Source organism: Myotis daubentonii, chromosome 3 (genome assembly GCF_963259705.1).
Source record: "Myotis daubentonii chromosome 3, mMyoDau2.1, whole genome shotgun sequence".
Lineage (NCBI taxonomy): Eukaryota > Metazoa > Chordata > Mammalia > Chiroptera > Vespertilionidae > Myotis > Myotis daubentonii.
Window position 1 is genome coordinate 53,899,936 of NC_081842.1, and position 17,993 is coordinate 53,917,928.

At 42.0% G+C, this 17,993-nt stretch overlaps 2 protein-coding genes across 14 annotated transcripts in view; both read left to right on the plus strand.

Annotated features, from left to right (window-relative positions):
• Positions 1-6,961, plus strand: part of DLG1 (discs large MAGUK scaffold protein 1) — a 308,802-nt gene extending 301,841 nt beyond the window's left edge. For all 13 annotated transcript variants that reach the window (XM_059687457.1, XM_059687469.1, XM_059687460.1 and 10 more), the window contains 2 exons: positions 4,099-4,190; positions 5,138-6,961. In XM_059687457.1, coding sequence (XP_059543440.1) covers positions 4,099-4,190; positions 5,138-5,244 — 199 coding nt within the window. In that variant the 3' untranslated portion in view covers positions 5,245-6,961. The remainder of the gene's footprint in view (positions 1-4,098; positions 4,191-5,137) is intronic.
• A 9,824-nt stretch (positions 6,962-16,785) lies between these two features.
• MELTF (melanotransferrin) overlaps positions 16,786-17,993 on the plus strand; it is a 29,843-nt gene continuing 28,635 nt past the window's right edge. The window contains exon 1 of the mRNA XM_059687470.1: positions 16,786-16,920. Coding sequence (XP_059543453.1) covers positions 16,872-16,920 — 49 coding nt within the window. The 5' untranslated portion in view covers positions 16,786-16,871. The remainder of the gene's footprint in view (positions 16,921-17,993) is intronic.

Sequence of the window (17,993 nt, forward strand, 5' to 3'; positions counted from 1 at the left end):
TCCGAGGTTTGCAGTGGTTGCTGGGACTCTGAGAGGCAGAGCCTCTGGGGACAGGACTGAGAGCAGCCATAACTGCTCGCTCCGCCCGCCCTGTTGATCCCCTGGGACCCGCCCTGCCCAAGCCTTGCACAGAGGCATTTGCGGGATAGCCTTAGGCAAAGGCTAGATTAGCACCTCCCTAGAGGACAGAAGTTCTCCCACTGCAGACACAGCTGATTCTCACACCCAGTTGGCCTAGAGGTCAAACCCCCCCCCCCCGTGTTACCTACAACAATCAAGGCTTAACTACAACAAGACTACACACAAAGACCACAAGGGGGTGCACCAAGAAAGCATAAAAAATGCGGAGACAAACAGGACAAAAATGACAGAAATGGAGGATATAGAGTTCAAAACCACACTTTTAAGGTCTCTCAAGAATTGTCTAGAAGCCGCCAATAAACTTAGTAAGGCCTTCGAAAAGACTGGTGAGACCACCGATAAATATAGTGAGATCCTCAAGAAATCTAATGAGACCCTCGATGTTGGAATAAAGAACCAACTAGAAATTAAGCATACACTGACTGAAATAAAGAATATTATATAGACACCCAACAGCAGACCAGAGGAGCGCAAGAATCAAGTCAAAGATTTGAAATGCGAAGAAGCAAAAAACACCCAACTGGAAAAGCAAAATGAAAAAGGAATCTGAAAATACGAAGATAGTGTAAGGAGCCTCTGGGACAGCTTCAGGCGTACCAACATCAGAATTATAGGGGTGCCAGAAGATGAGAGAGAGCAAGATATTGAAAACCTATTTGAAGAAATAATGACAGAAAACTTCCCCTACCTGGTGAAAGAAATAGACTTACAAGTCCAGGAAGCACAGAGAACTCCAAACAAAAGGAATCCAAAGAGGACCACACCAAGACACATCATAATTAAAATGCCAAGAGCAAAAGACAAAGAGAGAATCTTAAAAGCAGCAAGAGAAAGAAACTCAGTTACCTACAAGGGAATACCCATACGACTGTCAGCTGATTCTCAACAGAAACTTTGCAAGCCAGAAGGGAGTGGCAAGAAATATTCAAAGTGATGAATACCAAGAACCTACAACCAAGATTATTTTATCCAGCAAAGCTACCATTCAGAATTGAAGGTCAGATAAAGAGCTTCACAGATAAGGAAAAGCTAAAGGAGTTCATCACCACCAAACCAGTATTATATGAAATGCTGAAAGGTATCCTTTAAGAAGAGGAAGAAGAAGAAAAAGGTAAAGATACAAATTATGAACAACAAATATGCATCTATCAACAAGTGAATCTAAGAATCAAGTGAATAAATAATCTGATGAACAGAATGAACTGGTGATTATAATAGAATCAGGGACATAGAAAGGGAATGGACTGACTATTCTTGGGCGGGGAAAGGGGTGTGGGAGATCTGGGAAGAGAACTGGACAAAAATCGTGCACCTATGGATGAGGACAGTGGGTGGGGAGTGAGGGCGGAGGGTGGGGTGGGAACTGGGAGGAGGGGAGTTATGGGGGGGGGAAGAGGAACAAATGTAATCTGAATAATAAAGATTTAATTAAAAAAATAAAAGTAAAGAAAAAAGAAATCGGAGCCCTTAATATTTAAAAAAAAAAAAAAATAGGCTTTCCCTGGCCGGGTGGCTCACTTGGTTGGAGTGTCATCCCATACACCAGGAGGTCACAGGTTCGACTTCCAGGTCACATACCTGGGTTTCGTGTTTAATCCCTGGTCAGGGCACATAGAGGAGGCAACTGACGTGTGTGTGTGTGTGTGTGTGTGTGTGTGTGTGTGTGTGTGTGTGTGTCTCCCCCCCTCTTTTCTCTTCTCTTGTCTCTCTCTCTCTCTCTCTCTCCAATAATCAATGAAAACATATCCTTGGGTGAGGAGGATTTTTTTTTTGTTTAATTATACTTCATAAATATCTAAAGTTTTTTTGTATCAAAAGGCACAATATACAAAGTAAAAAGATAACCCACAGAATGGGAGAAACTGTTTGCAAATCATATATCTGATAAAGGCTTAATATCCAGAATATATAGAGAACTAAAACTTAATAGGAAAACAACCCAATTCAAAAATGGGTAAAGTGCTTGAATAAACATTTCTCCAAAGAAGATACACAAATGAACAATAATAGCATATGAAAAGATGCTTAGCATCACTGTTAGGGAAATACAAATCAAAACTGCAGTGAGATACCACCTCACACGTACTAGGATAGCTACTATCAAAATCACACACACAAAAAAACAAAAAAACAAGTGCTGGCAAGGATGTGGAAAAATTGGAGCTCCTGCACACTGTTGTAGGAATGTAAAATGGTGCAGCCACTATGAAAAATAGTATGGCAGTTCTTCAAAAAAGAAAAACAGAAATGCCATATGATGCAACAATTCCACTGGTGGATATATACATACAAGAATTGAAATCAGTGTCTTGAAAGATATTTGTATACCCATGTTCACAGTAGCATTATTCACAATAGCTAATATGTGGAAGAAGCTCAAGTGTTCATCGAGGGATGAATGGATAAGCAAATGTGGAATATACATACAAAGGAAGGAAATTCTGCAATATGGTACAACATGGATGAACCTTGCAGACATGCTAAGTAAAATAAGCCAGTCACAAAAAAGACAAATTCCACTTATATGAAGTACTTAGAGTTGTCAAAATCATAGAGACAGAAAGTATAATGGCGGTTGCCAGGGGCTAGGAGGAGGAAAGAATAGTTATTTTTAATACGTCTTGTATTTTGGTTTTACAAGATGAAAAGAATTCTAGGGATGGATGATGGTGATGGTTCCAACAACATGAAGGAAGGTATTAATACTCCTGAGCTATACGTGTAAAAATGGTTTAAATAGTAGCTTTTATGTCATGTATATTTTACAACAATTTTTTAAAATATTTTTTTATTAATTTCAGAGAGGAAGGGAAAGGGGGAGAGAGAATCATCAGTGAAGAGAGAGAAACATCAATCAGTTGCTTCCTGCACGCCCCATACAAGGGATCGAGCCTGCAACCCAGGCATGTGCACTGACCAAGAATCAACCCTGACCTCCTGGTTCATAGATTGATGCTCAACCACTGAGAAACACTGGCCAGGCCACAATTTTTAATTACTTGCTTTTTTTAATCACTGTCGTATACCACATTAGCAATTTTAGGTATAAAAGTATATGATCATTTTAATAAACATAAAAAACATTCCATAAAATTATCATCCATTCATGACAAAATCATTTTAAAAACTGAATAGAAGGGAATTTTCTTAATCTCATAAAGGCCATCTACAAAAGCAAACATCATATTTAATGGTGAAATATTGAAAGTTTTCACTCTTAAATAGGAAACCAACTCCCATGTACCCATCATTCAGCTGCAACAGTAATTATCATTTATGATGAGTCTTTTTTCACTGCCCCCCACCAGACATTATATGATTTCATCCATATATTTCAGTATGTATTTGAAAGATAGGAATTTCCTATTTAAAAACGTCATTATGTCACACTTAATAACTCGTTAAATATCATCAGTTCAAATTTTCCTGATTGTTTTGTAAGTTTTGTGTATGTTTTTCAGTTTGTTTGAATCAAGTTCCAAATTGTCATGAATAGACCTTACTTGGAACTTGATTCAAACATATCTCCTTTTTTTCCTATTTATTCATTGAAGAAACTAAATTATTCTGTAGTTTTCCCCAGACTATATTTTTCTAATTGCCTTATCATAGTGTTGTTTAATGTTTATGTCCCCTTTATCATCTATGAATTGGTAGGAGATCTGTACGTCATATTTAGATATGAAGTTTTTATCAAAATCTAAACTGTCGAATCTTAGTTTTTTTGGCTGCCTTGTGCCAGTGCAAAGATGTGCTAAACCCTTCTGTCATTCCAAGTATAAAGCTACGTATTCAGTGACTGAATCTAGTTTTTAATGACATTCATTGTCTCAACAGAGCTCAACAGCATTTGACAATACTCATGATTTTATGTTTTTATGTCTTCTTTCCTTTGTCATCTTTCTTCAGAAAGTATTATAATGTAGTAATTACCAATTTCTAAATTTATTTGCATAGGGAAATGAATAAGCGACTAACAGAAGAACAAGCCAGAAAAACATTTGAGAGAGCTATGAAACTGGAACAAGAATTTACTGAGCATTTCACAGGTTGGCATCATATGTGGCAGTGCCCTTTATGATAGAATTTTGCTTTGGAGCCATATGAAGTGACCCATTGAAAAGGATTTTGAACTATGCCCACATCTACCAGTAGTAATTGGTATTATCATTTTCAAAATAATACATCTAACCTAGGCAGTGATGATGAGGACTCTTGAAATTTAGTATTTCTTGGGTTATTGATTAGGATAGCATGTATAAGAATAACTCACACATGACTGGAGAAAAATAGACTCAGATTTTATTTCTTCTATGAAATTGACTTTCATCCTTTATAAATCTTGATCCATTTTAAGATATTACTTGTTTAAAAAGAAAAGAATGAGTAGCAATTTCCAAATAATCTTTCTAATTCATTTTGTCCTTTAAATTACCCCTTAGGTATCTTTGAACAATTTTTTGTCATTATTGTTATTTGTTTGTTTGAAATAATGGTAAGTGTATATTTGGTAGTCACACTAAGTACCATTAAGTGCCATGATGTTGTGACCCATTTGCTTTTTTATATATGTAATAATTTCAGACTTACAGAAAAATTGTAAGAGAAGTACCAGCAATTCGTATATACTCTTACTCCTTATTCCCCAAATGTTAATTAACATTTACCACATTTATAATTTTTTTCTGAAACATTTAATAGTAGGTTGCAGACAGATGCTCTTTTGGCTTTAAATACTTCATTGTGTATTTCCCAAATACATAAAAGAAAGTAAAAATTACCAAATCCCACTTTTTGATCAGTTTTTAAAATAAAAGTTTTTATATTTTACAAATGGGAAAACTAATTAAATGAGCAATTTAACTAAACAAACAATACATAAATGGTATCCCTTCCTGAATGAATAACTATTTCTAAGATTTGGCATCTACTATTTCACCAATAATTATAATGGTGAAGATAGACAATTTAATGGAAGTTTCTGATTTCATTACAGCAATTGTACAGGGCGATACGCTGGAAGACATTTACAACCAAGTGAAGCAAATCATAGAAGAACAGTCTGGTCCTTACATCTGGATTCCAGCGAAAGAAAAGTTATGAGGACTGATGTTTTTCTGTTCCAGTCTCATTTTCTTTGACATTTCTTTTCCCTTTCCTCTGGAGTCTGTCTTTAATACTCCTTCCATGTTGAATCTTATCCCACTCATCATGGTCTGCAAATCGCACTTGTTTTTGCAACCTAGTGTCTCCTTCAAGTTGTAGCATCTGTATTATTTTATATCACTACTGGTTTGTGGCCATTTTTCAGAACTGGAAATGGAATGGCCTGACCAGCTATTAAGAATTTGGGAAGATGGGGAAATTGTGGTAAAATTCCTTAATGTTTAAGGGAAAGTAACTTTAAAAGATTTTCAGAAAAGCTTTATATACATTTTTTCAAATTTCAATATAAATGAAAGAAAAGTGGTTTTAATCAATGATTTAGTAAACTTGGAGCAACAGTGCACGCTTAACTTTAATAGCATGGTTTGGCCAATATACTAGTTCTCAAATCCTTTTCTCAATTGATCTGTCTTATCTCAACAAATATTTCATTATAGGCAAATAAGAAAATGTATGTTTTTTAATTTCAAAATTAATGTCTGGATTAACTTAATTTCCCAAGGGATATTCATTTTTCATAAGAGTTCTTAAAGTCTATTATTGTTTAAGGGCTCTGTGTTTTTCTTTCCAATACATCTGCTAGGGATAACAATGTTTAAATATTTTTAACATACTTGTGCAACACTATTCTTACAAAAGTTGTCCATATGTAATAAGCATCACATTTCTGAAATGAGGCCATGTTTAGGTGCTAGGGGGAGCTCACCTTTTACAGATAAGGTTGAGAAAATTTCGTAGACAAAAGTACAGACAAAACCAACATTATAGTGGTGATATAGTAACCATGACCATGGAAAAGGAGTCCAATTCATAGTCTAAACTTTAAATATATCCTTAGGGGTCAGATTTTAATGAATATTTTACCCACAATAACTGCCTATTTTGTTATAATAAATATATATATATATATAAATATATATATAACTTTCTTTAACTAAACTCTGTAACTATGGGAATTATTTTCTTTACATAGTTGCACACACAAACATATATATATTTAAAATATATTTTTTTCTTTTGTCACCTACTCTTAACTTTTTGTTTGTTTTTTAATTAAATATTAATTGATTAGACTTTATCTTCCTTAATCATGTGAACTGAAAACAGGGGTATGGTGGTTATGGAAAGAAATCTTTAGGGAAATTAGATTACATGTAAAAGTATGCATGTTCTCCTCTTTTCTATAAAAGTTTTCAAATGGTTCCTGGTTGGTTTGATTTTGTTTTTGTTACTGTTATTCTTGTCATTGGGTTTGAATTTGGTTGTATGCCTCTCCTTCCAGTTTTCCTTTCATTAATAGGAAAACAGGCAAAAAACCTTGTGTGTGTGTGTGTTTTCCCCTCAGACTGAACACCTTTCACCTCATGGCTGCTTTTCACTAGGGTTGCACAGATCTTCATGGTGAACAATTTCAAGAAATTGTAGTGAAAGGTAGATATGATTTCAGAAATCAGTTTCTCTGGTCTTTTATATTAATAATATTGTTTAGCTTCCCATTGCTTTTTTTGGTGTTGTTTATTAAATATGTGTTTTTGACAACCTCCACCTTACAGTTTCTTAAACAATGAGTACTGGTTTGTAAAGAATTATCAACATTATCCATTCCATTTATGAGAAAGAGGAGAACAGCTAATAAACTTTATTGTGAAATCCATATGTCAAATGTGTCTTGAATTTTGAAAGAAAAATATTATTTTGCAAGCTAACATTTTCTTAGAACAGTTTTGGGCATCACATAATTTATAAACAATTCAAGAGCTATTAGGCAAGTTAATCAAAATTTCTTTTGTAGGTTTGGTATTAAGTATGTTAAAACAATACTGTAGCTGTTATACTAAATACTGTAGATTGGTACCAAACCAAATATACTAAAAAAAAGTATTGTAAAATCATTCAAGCGCTCCCAAAATTACCATACAACAAGATCCCAGCATAAGACTTTTTGAAGTATTTACTGGTCAAATGTTGTAAAATATCGAGAGGTTATAAATTATGCCACTTATGTATTAAAATATATATATTCAGCCCCTACTATGTAAGTTGATTTTTTTGTAAGAAAATACACTTGACCCTGTAAAAACATGGGTTTCGACTGCACGGGTTTACTTACATGTGGTTTTTTTGGTGTGTGTGTTTTTTCCCAATAAATATATAGTCGGCCCTCTGTATCCCCGGGTTTCCCATTTACGCAGTCAGCCAACCGTGGATAGGGAATCCACGGACGCAGAGGGCTGACTGCATTGTTTTACACCATTTTATATAAGGGACTTGCGCATCCATGGATTTTGGTCTCTGTGGGTGGTCCTCCAAAACCGAGCGAGCGACAACTTAAGTTTGGGGGGAGTCAAAAGTTATATGCAGGTTTCCAACTGCACAGGGATTGGCCCCTCTTAACTAGCCCTCATGTTCTTCAAGGGTCAACTGTACTAACTTTTGTGCATCTTTCCAGATTGTATAGAATTATTAATAAAAGTACTAATTGTTTAGTACAACTCTGCAACAGCCACTTTAGTATATTCTTATTTAATTAATATAAAGAAGATAAGAGTTAGTAAGCCCACTATAAGGCTTAAGTGAAATCACTTGCCCAAGATGACTTAGCTAGTAAGGAGCAGGGTTTGATGTTTGTATCCAAGACTCTCTGTCCCAAGTTCTTTCTAATATACTATGCTGCCTTCTTTTCAGCCCCTACTATGTAAGGCACTATGACTTCAATTATGTTATTTTGGTGTCCCTTTACAGATAAAGACTTAGATCAGTGGTTCTCAACCTTCCTAATGCCGCGACCCTTTAATACAGTTCCTCATGCTGTGGTGACCCCCGACCATAATGTTAGTTTCGTTGCTACTTCATAACTGTAATTTTGCTACTGTTTTGAATCGTAATGTAAATATCTGATATGCAGGATGTATTTTCATTGGTACAAATTGAACATAATTAAAGCATAGTGATTAATCACAAAAACAACATGTAATTATGTGTTTTCCAGTGATCTTAGGCGACCCCTGTGAAAGGGTTGTTCGGCCCCCAAAGGGGTCGTCACCCACAGGTTGAGAACCACTGACTTAGATGAAGGCACTTGCCCAGAATCACACGATAAGTAGGGAACAGACACATAGAACAAATCATTCCCATTACAGCTGAAACAACTGTTTGTGGGAAACAAGCCACACTAACACTGTCACAGTGACATACAAAGGAAGAACCTCCTGAGAACCAAAATGGAACAGTATCCACTATTCTAACTCACAGAGGCTAAAACTATTTGAACGACTTCTATTTCTTATTTGTAAATGCTTCTTAATATCCTTAAGGCGAAAATTTTTAAAGCCTCTTAAATGCGAATACACATCTTAAGTTGCTTTCCTTTTCCACATCTGCCCAGGGCTCTTCAAAAAACAATGAAGCAAACTTGGAGAGCTCGTTCCATTTTCAATAAGGGCCTTGAGCATCCCTGGGTTGTGGTGTCCATGGAGGAACTGCTCTGGTTAACAAATACAGGCTAAACCAGTATATAGTACTTACACTCCAAAGATGACAATTCGGGGGCCTCACTTACAAGGAAAATTTGTTTTCTAAAGACATAAACAGTTCTCTTCCAAGATTCTCTCTTTTGGATACTTTCAATTTACATGTGGTGAAACAGAAGCTCAGAGGTCCCCATGTCTTAACCAAAGTTACAGTGCAGACCAGGAAGAGAGCCAGATCGGAAGCTTTAACTCCTGGACAGTGGTCTCTCTACTCTACCAGTTCTTTTCCTCCCATGCTGTGAGCTGAATTTAATGGGTGATGTGTCCCTCGAGATTTGAATTACTAATTAAAAGAAAGTAAATGTCAATAAATAAGAGATTGTTATTGCTGTGTTTGAATTTGAAAGATAACCTAGGAAACACAGGAATGTTACTTTTCTGACCCAGTTTAGATTACCTGGTATTTTAGCTGAATGTTGATTCCATTGATCTCCCTGAAGAATTGCATAACGCAGCTGTCCTGAGCTGTAGCAGCCGAGTGCTGTACTGTGAAGAATGTGGGCTGTGGACTCAGAGCCTGATCTGAATGCCAGCGTGCCTCCTGCTGGTTATGTAACTAAGCTTGGGCCAGTCGTACAGTTCCTCGTTCTTATTACTTATCTGCCACATGGACATGTTTTGAGAAACAGTAAAATTACAAATCAATCTTAGCACATAGTACACTCTCTGAGTTAATGCCCTTTTTCCTTGGCATCAGAAGTCTGGCATGGTTCCAATTCCCCTTGTAGAGATTAACCTGGGCCTTCATTTTGCCATATTTTAAATGGGACTTGAATGAGTAACTTGCAGGACTGTTATAAGAGTTAAATAAACTAGTGTGTGCAAAATACCAATCACAGCATCTGATACTTGACTCTCAATACTTCCTGTTCTTCCTCCTGCTCTGTACTATTTATGGTGGGTAGCAGAAGACAGGACAATATGGTCATCCTATGTAGAGAAATCTTAGACTTTTAGTTAAGGAATTATTTACATTTCAGTTCCTATCTTCTTGTTTACTCGTATCTTCCTTTAAGGACCCGTACTCTGTCAGAGATGCCTGTGACTTAGACCTACTGCCCTAACTCAACATGGAACTGGAAGACATGATTTCCTAAGCTGTTCCCACATCCCTGCGTAGTGCTAGACCCAACAGTCCATAGCAATTCTCCAGAGCATTGATTATTGAGTCTATAAATGCCTGGAGAAGATTACTTAAATGACCCAGATAAGGTACATTTTTTCCTTCAATTTGACTAGGACCAGAAGAGTCACAATTTACTACTTTCTCACTGACTTCACTGATAGCTCTTTCTCCTTTCCACCCCCAAATATGGTTACCTGAGAGCTGGCAATACAAATCCTGGTCTGCTAAACCACACTGTGAACAGACGTGGTGGCCGGGTAACCTGGTATTTGAGGCTTTAAGAAACAGATACCAAACCTGACCAGGGCAAGTATCACACTACAATTTTTCTAGCAGTTTCTATTCCCTATAGTAGTAAAACACACATGGAGAGAATTAGGGGAAGGAGACCAGAGGACAGTGAAGGCTGGAATTCTCCCACTCTTCTCTTGCTTACTTTTTATTGAAGTATACATAGATAAAATGTATTAATATCATAAGTGTACATATACCTCAAGGAACAAACATCACATGGGTGACCATGTAACAACCAGCATGAAGCTCAAACAACAGAACATGACCAGCACCCTGGACATGCCCCCCCCCCCCGCCCCACTCCCCCATCAGCTTTCTCCAAGTCATTACTCCTACTCCAAGGGAAGCCACTCTCCTAACTTTCTTACTGTATTTTTTAATTTATGTACTGTAAAATTCTTTATGGTGTACAATTCTGAGTTTTGACACATGCATAGAGTCATGTAACCACCCCCACAATCCAGAATACAAAACAGTTCCATTATCCCAACATTTCTCTCATGCTTGCCCCTCTGTAATCAATACCTTCTCCCACCCCCAACTTCTGACAACCACTGATTTTTTATCAGTGCCTATAGTTTTGCTTTTCCCAAAGTATCATATAAATGGAATATCATATGTAGCATTTTGGATGTAGCTTCTTTCCCTTAGTAAAATGCATCTGAGACTCATCCATGTTGCTCATGCGTCAATAGTTCGTTCCTTTTCGTTGCTGGGTAGTATTCCACTTATAAATACACTCCAATTTTTTTTAGCCCCTCACTAAGTGGATGTTTGACTTGTTTCCAGTTTATCCTGCTATATTTGTGTACTCCTTTGCAACACTTGACCTGCAGGAACAAGAAGCAGAACCAGAAATGGGTTTCTGATCTCACAGCCATGACAGGCCTTCCCCCACTCCACCTCTATCTCTACTGCGCGCATCCACACTTTGTGGCAGTGGCACAGGAGCCTGTCATCCTAAAACAAACTCTAAGTGAAGAATGACAGATCCCAGGGGCCTGGATACAGAACAAATTTGTTCCTAAAGATGGAGACGGCAAGAATAAGCAAAGTTTTTAGAATTTCAAATTCCCAGGAATAACATTCAGATGATCCAATAGCTAGATGTGCCCATGACTGGTACCACGTTCTCCTTGCTGGTGTCCTAGGGGAAATAAGTCGTCTATTTAGGGCAGTAGTAAATGAGGAGAAAACGGTCTGAGCAACAAATGAAACCAGCCATTTGTTAAAAGTGAGATTGTCTAATAAGGTAACAATTTAGAAAATAGTCCAAGACAGCCTTACTCTCTTAAGAAAACCTTCGTTGAGCCCCAAAGGATAGTAGTCTGTCTTTTTAAAATTATTAACTACCAATATTCTTTAGGTGGTAACCTCTCTGCATCTTAAATATTACTAATATTCTGTGATTAACAGAAATCTAATTCTAGTGCAGCGTACTTAGGGGATCCTTGAGCCAGAGCTGGTCTCTGATTGATTGATTTGACACTCAACCCTTTTGCATGCTGAGCACACGTGACCTTGTCGGTCTTTTTCATTCTTACCACAATATGACTTGATTTCTCACATGTGTGTTTTCAAAAATATCAGGTCACTCCTTTCAAATGGCTCTAGACTATACCTTAGGCGTTACTGGTGTTTGCCCTAAGTGGGAATAAACTGCTCAAATTGAGCATATATTCATCCCTATTTTCTCTAATCCAGTGTCAATGACCCATTTCATCTGGACAATGTTTAACAGTAGAATGGATGTTTAACTATGTGGAAGTCTGTACAAAGCAATTAGCATGTGAAACAAGATACAGTGAATTTTCTGGAAGAAAAGTTTAGAGCGAGTGATGTAATCTTTCTTTAGAATGTCTAAAATTAGTTTCATTTAACTCACAGATGGGAGTGCTAAAGACGATGAAAGTCCCATATGTTCCACACTATGAAGCTCTATAAAAAAGTTTTCTAAATCTTGTGAGTTAGTGGATCAAAAATGTCTACTTTCCTAGTGGTATTTAAAACTAGAAACGATATCTTTTGATGGCAGATTTCTTTCTTTTCTCTGAAAGTTCGGTACTTAGTTCAGGTCTAGTTTATCTGACATTCCTCAGTCTCACTAGGAAAAAGCTTTTAACTATTTTTCTTCATCTTGTTAGTAACAGTTGTGCTTAATAGGATATCCTCTCCATCACCCACATTTTAATCTTAATGCTTCTTTTTTTCATACTTAAAATTAAGTGTTATTGGGTAACATTGGTCAACATGACCACATGGGTTTCATGTGGGGATTTCTAAGTTACAAAATCTGTATATAGCCCCGGCCAGTGTTGCTCAGTGGTTGAGCGCCAACCTATGAAACAGGGGTCAAAATTCGATTCCCAGTCAGGGCACATGCCCGGGCTGTGGGCTTCATCCCCAGTATGGGGCATGCAGGAGGCAGCCGATCTATATGATTCTTTCTCATCATTGATGTTTCTATCTCTCTATCCCTCTCCCTTCTCTGAAATTAATAAAAACATATTTTTTAAAAAAGAAAGAATGAAAGTCCTGCTTCCATACCTGTTTTTAAAAAATCTGTATATAGCACCATGTGCCTACCACCCAAAGTCAAATCTCTGAGCAGGCTTCCCCAAGTCCAGCTTCATAGGGAAAATACTTGTAAAGTGGCACACACTTTTGTTCCCAAAACCCTCAATATGTCTACCATTGATCTCAATATACAAATTCAGATGTATTGACCAGTCAGCAAATTCATGGTGAATGATGTCAGGAGTACAGCATGTCCTCAAATAACATCATTTCATTATAATGTTGAGAAGAAAAAACCTATTCCCTGCTGGTGCCACTGTCTGTGGAGTTTGCACGTCCTCCTCATATCGGTGTGGGTTTTCTTCGGATCGCCTGGTTTCCTCCCACATCCCCAAAATGTGCACATGAGGTGAACGGGGCGGGGGGCTGGGGAAGGGGGGTGTCTGCGTTGCCTCCGTCTGAGTGAGTGGGGTGTCCGGATGTGCCCTACATGCACAGCCAGTCCGGGGGTGGTGCCAGGGTAGGTTCTGGCCACTGAGACCCTGAACTGAAATAAGCAGGTTGGAAAACAATGATCTTACTTGTTTTTACTGATCTTTCTTAAATGTCTGTATAGTTCACATTTATTTCAAAGTTCAATATTAGAAGTGTTTGAGGGTGAGGGCATGAGCAGGGGGTGGGGGGCAATGGGGGGGGTAAGGACATATGTAATACCTTAATGAATAAAGAAAATAAAAATTTTTAAAAAGCAGTGTTTGGGTCTTTATTCAGGGATTTGGAAACATTTTTGTGACTGGAAATATGCCATAGGAACTTAACGCTTGTTTTACCAATTAGCCTATGGTAAACTGGTTTTGTTATACATCATTTCCCTTAAAAGTTACAGTTTCTGAGAACCTATCAATGACATTGAGGCTTACTGTAAGAGGGTGATATTCTTTGATAACATATTTACTGCTGCATTCCTAATTTTCTCTGTGCACAACAGCTCATCCAAATGTCCCCAGAATAAAAAATTGTTTGGACATGTTCTTAGTCAAAGACATTACAGCCCCTAGACATAGAAAAATATAAAGTATGACTTGTTAAAATGAAAAGCCATTAATTGTCCTAATGTTCTGGGCAGAAGACTTGTTCATCCACACTTTGCTGGCTCATTAGCCCTCTCACCCCACCAGTACCGGTTCTCTGCCTCTGTCCAAGGACCTTCCCTCTTCTTTCTGAGTCCCCAGAGGCGGCCTTTACTGTGTTCCAGTTCCCTGCCCAGCAAGCTCCATGCCAGAGCTGTGGCCTTGGCAGAGTGAAGAAGAGCTCTTTGTCTTTCATATCATGAAATAGGGTCGGGGGTCCCAAAGCGGTGTTGCTTAGGCCCCAGCATCTTACAGAAGCGTCAGTGAAACCAGTCCTTGTATTTTTTAGACTCTCACCTCAATGAGTCCGGAATGGGGATCCAGTTAACCTTAGTGCTTCTGCTTCTCTATACGGCTGTTCTTTGGTAAAATTGCTAGCTCATTATGCCTGCATTGCATCCCCCAATCCTCTGACCACCTGGGTATGCCTGCATCCCAGAAATGGCAGGATCCAGGCTCAAGCTGAAGCAGGGTTCCCCATGACACACAAGCTATGTGCATGTTAGAGCCAGGCAGTGGGCCTGATCGAGAAGCCCCTGGAGTCCAGAGACAGCAAATTCCCTGGTGAGACAGTGGGGGAGTGGCCTGAGAGTTGAGGAAAGGGCCCTGCTGTGAAGCTCAGCAAGCTCTTAGGCTGCAGCTGTCTGACACCTTATCAGTGTCACTGGGAACCTTGCTAACGGACCAACTTAACACAAACCCGGCCAATACCTCTGGCTGCTCTCAGAGTTGCAAAAATGAGCCTTTTCATCCTCAGTCAGGAGGATAGGGCTTGCTAAGGACACTTTATGTATTCCATGCCCATAGGAGAGGCCATAGCCCCTCTGCCAGGGCCACCTCCCAGTCCACTTGTGCGAGTTAGAAAGAGGTGCCTCCTCCTTTTGGTGACTCCCGCTGGGGATGGACACACAGCTTGCACCACACATGCCCCCTCAAATTCTTCAGAGCAGACAGCTATTACGGCAGCGGTTCTCAACCTGTGGGTCGTGACCCTTTTGGGGGTCGAACAACCCTTTCAGAGGGGTCTCCTAAGACCATCGGAAAACACATATATAATTACATATTGTTTTTGTGATTAATCTCTATGCTTTAATTATGTCCAATTTGTAACAATGAAAATACATCCTGCATATCAGATATTTACATTACGATTCATAACAGTAGCAAAATTACAGTTATGAAGTAGCAACGAAACTAATTTTATGGTTGGGGGTCACCACAACGTGAGGAACTGTATTAAAGGGTCGCGGCATTAGGAAGGTTGAGAACCGCTGTGTTAGGGGAAGAAGAACGGTGCATCAGAGCAAACATGATCTACCTTTGACATCCATATGGAGGTCACACCGTGGTAAGAGTAGAGCTCAGGTCTCCTGAAGCCCCGCCCCCATGATCATGTCCATGTGTGAGACGCAGCAGCTTCACCGCCCAATCACAGGAGCCAGGGCCTCCTTTCCCAGGGAGCAGAACAGGCTGGAGGACTGACAAACTCAGACCCAGGGGTCCTCTCTCTCGCTCAGCATTCTTATTACACACGTCCTCTGCCTGAGGCAGGCAGGGTCGCAGTCCTGGGTGCTCATGAGGGGGTGATAAAAGAGAAGGACATAAATGGAGGCGGATGACTGAGTAACAATTTCTGCGTCCCCACCACACATGGTGAGCTGTAGTCCTGGTCTACGTAGAACAGTGGTTCTCAAACTGCTGTGCACCAGGGTAAAAAACATAGTGTTGCCTTAGCCAGTTTGGCTCGGTGGGTAGAGCGTTGGCTTGTGGACAGAAGGGTCCTGGGTTTGGTTCTGGTCAAGGGCACATGCCTAGGTTTTGGGCTCGGTCCCCAGAGGGGAGAGTGCAGGAGGCAACCGATCAGTAATTCTCTCTCATCACTGATGTTTCTATCTCTCTGTCTCTTTCCCTTCCTCTCTGAAATCAATAAAAATATACTTAAAAGAAAGAAAAAGAAAAAACATAGAGTGTTGGCCCTACCCCCAGAGTTTCTGACTCATTGGGCCAGAGAGGCCTGACAATTTGTGTATCTAACAAGTTCCAGGTTATGCTGCTGCTGGTCTGGGAACCACACTTTGAAAACCAGTGGCCTAGAGAAACAGCAACCCATCCTTTCCTCCCTCGCCTCTTCACTCGCTTCCTCCTCTCCTCTGCTTGGTCCTTTTCTGCTTCCTCCCTCTCCCCCCTCTTGGGTCTTCTTCCCACCTTCCAAAGCTAATGGAGTGAGCCAGGCTCTGCTGGCCACCTGGGTTCTAGTCCCAGCTCTGTCACTGACAAATGAGTGACCTGGGCAACTCACTTCCCTCAGTAGGTCCCAGGAGAGGCAGTTGCCTAGAATGAGAAATCCCCCACACACACCCCGCCCCCCAGCTCCTTGCTAGCCAGGACTGTGTCCATCAGGGTTTGTCTCTGTAACCCCACATCCCTGGTGCGATGTGTGCTTGAAGAGAGGCTGGTGAGTGAACTCGATGGCCTTTGAGCGTCCTTCCAGCCCAGACGCTCACCTCTTCTTCCTTCCAAATCTGAGCTTTTCCCTCTCCAGTTGAACATGGGGTCTAGGCGAGGAAGTGAAGATGCTCCCGCAGGCCAGCGATCTTGAGACAGAGCCCTTGAGTTGAGGGAATCAGACCTCGGAGAGCAGATACCTGGCTCCCAGGGACAGCTGAGTGTGGTGCCCAGGTGAGCACGGGCATCCACACAGCCCAGCGGTGAAGCTCGCGCCCCTGCACCGGCCGAGGCTCCAGCAAGGGGCGCCAGAGAGAAGGTCACGGCCAGTCTGGTCATCCCAGGTGTCCAGTCTGGGTGGGCGGGTGCGCCCTAGGGGCGTGGACACCGCCAAGGCACGCCCCAGACACACTTAACTAGCTTGAGAGCCCGGGCGGGGAGGAAGGAGGGACAGAGCTCCGGCTCCTGCTGACCCACTCGGACCCAGACCTAGACCCAACCCGGCTCTAGACGGCGCCCGCCATGCGGGGCCTGACTGTGGCCCTGTGGCTCTTCCTGGCTCTGCGCACTGGTGAGGAGCAGGAGCCGGGGCGGGGCCCCGGAGCTCTCCACCGCCCCTGAGCAGGACCCGGGGGCTGGGACGTGTGTCCTGAACCCGCGTCTAGCGGACGAGGACGGTTAGGGGAACTAGCGCTGAGCCGGGCGGACTGGGAAGTCTGGAGAGCTTCGCGGAGGAAGCGGCATGGAGCTGGGCCTGGAGAAAGCGGACCTGCGGATGCGCGGGCAGAGGCGGGGAGGAGAGAGCCGGGTGTCGGGAGGCCGTGGAGGGGGCGGAAGCTAGAGGAGGTTTGGGGGCCAGAGCGGCTCCACTTCTCCGGCGGCCCCTCGGGACGGAGACAGGAGAAGAGTCCGGGGAGGGAGGGGAGAGGGGGAGACAGCAGGGCGCAGGAGTGGAGAAGGGGGCCCCTACGGGGCCCCGCACCGCCCCCTCCCAAGGGAGTCAGGGCCGGGACTGTGGGACGGGGGCGGGACCTCGGTAGCTGCTTGCAGGGGTCTCGGGCGGAGCCTGCTGCCAGGCGGGTTCAGGCACCGCTCTGACCGGCCACCCCTGTCGGATCTGCGGTCGCCACCCTCCAGGGTGCAGTCCTGGAGCACTGGGGGTCGGGGCGGGGGGCTCCACATTCCGGGGCGCCGCCCTGGCTGGGGAGGCGGAGGGTAGTGGAAGGGAGGATGAGGACACCCGCAGCCTTGACCCTTGGCGTGGGGGTGGGAAGCGCTGGCTGCCGGGGGCGCGCAGGGGTCCCGGCAGCCTGGCTGGGCAGGGCGGGTGCAGGGGAGCTGGGTCTGCACAGGCATCGGCCTCGGGAACCGGGGAGCCCTGGCACCGCTCTTCTGGGTCCCGAGGTGCAGCGCTCCGGACTCTGGCCTGGTCAGATCAGGGCCCCGACAGGGTCCCCCCAGAGGGAGGGGCTTACGCTGGCGGCCACTGAGGACCGTGTCCTGGCTCAGCTTAGGTTTACTCACAACACAGAGCTGGGCTGCTCGTCTGAAACGGGATCAGAGAGGTCAAGCCCGTTGTCTGAAGTCACCAGCTGGAGCAGCAGGAACTGGAGCGAGGCTGCTGTCTCCCCGGCCTCCCCTTGT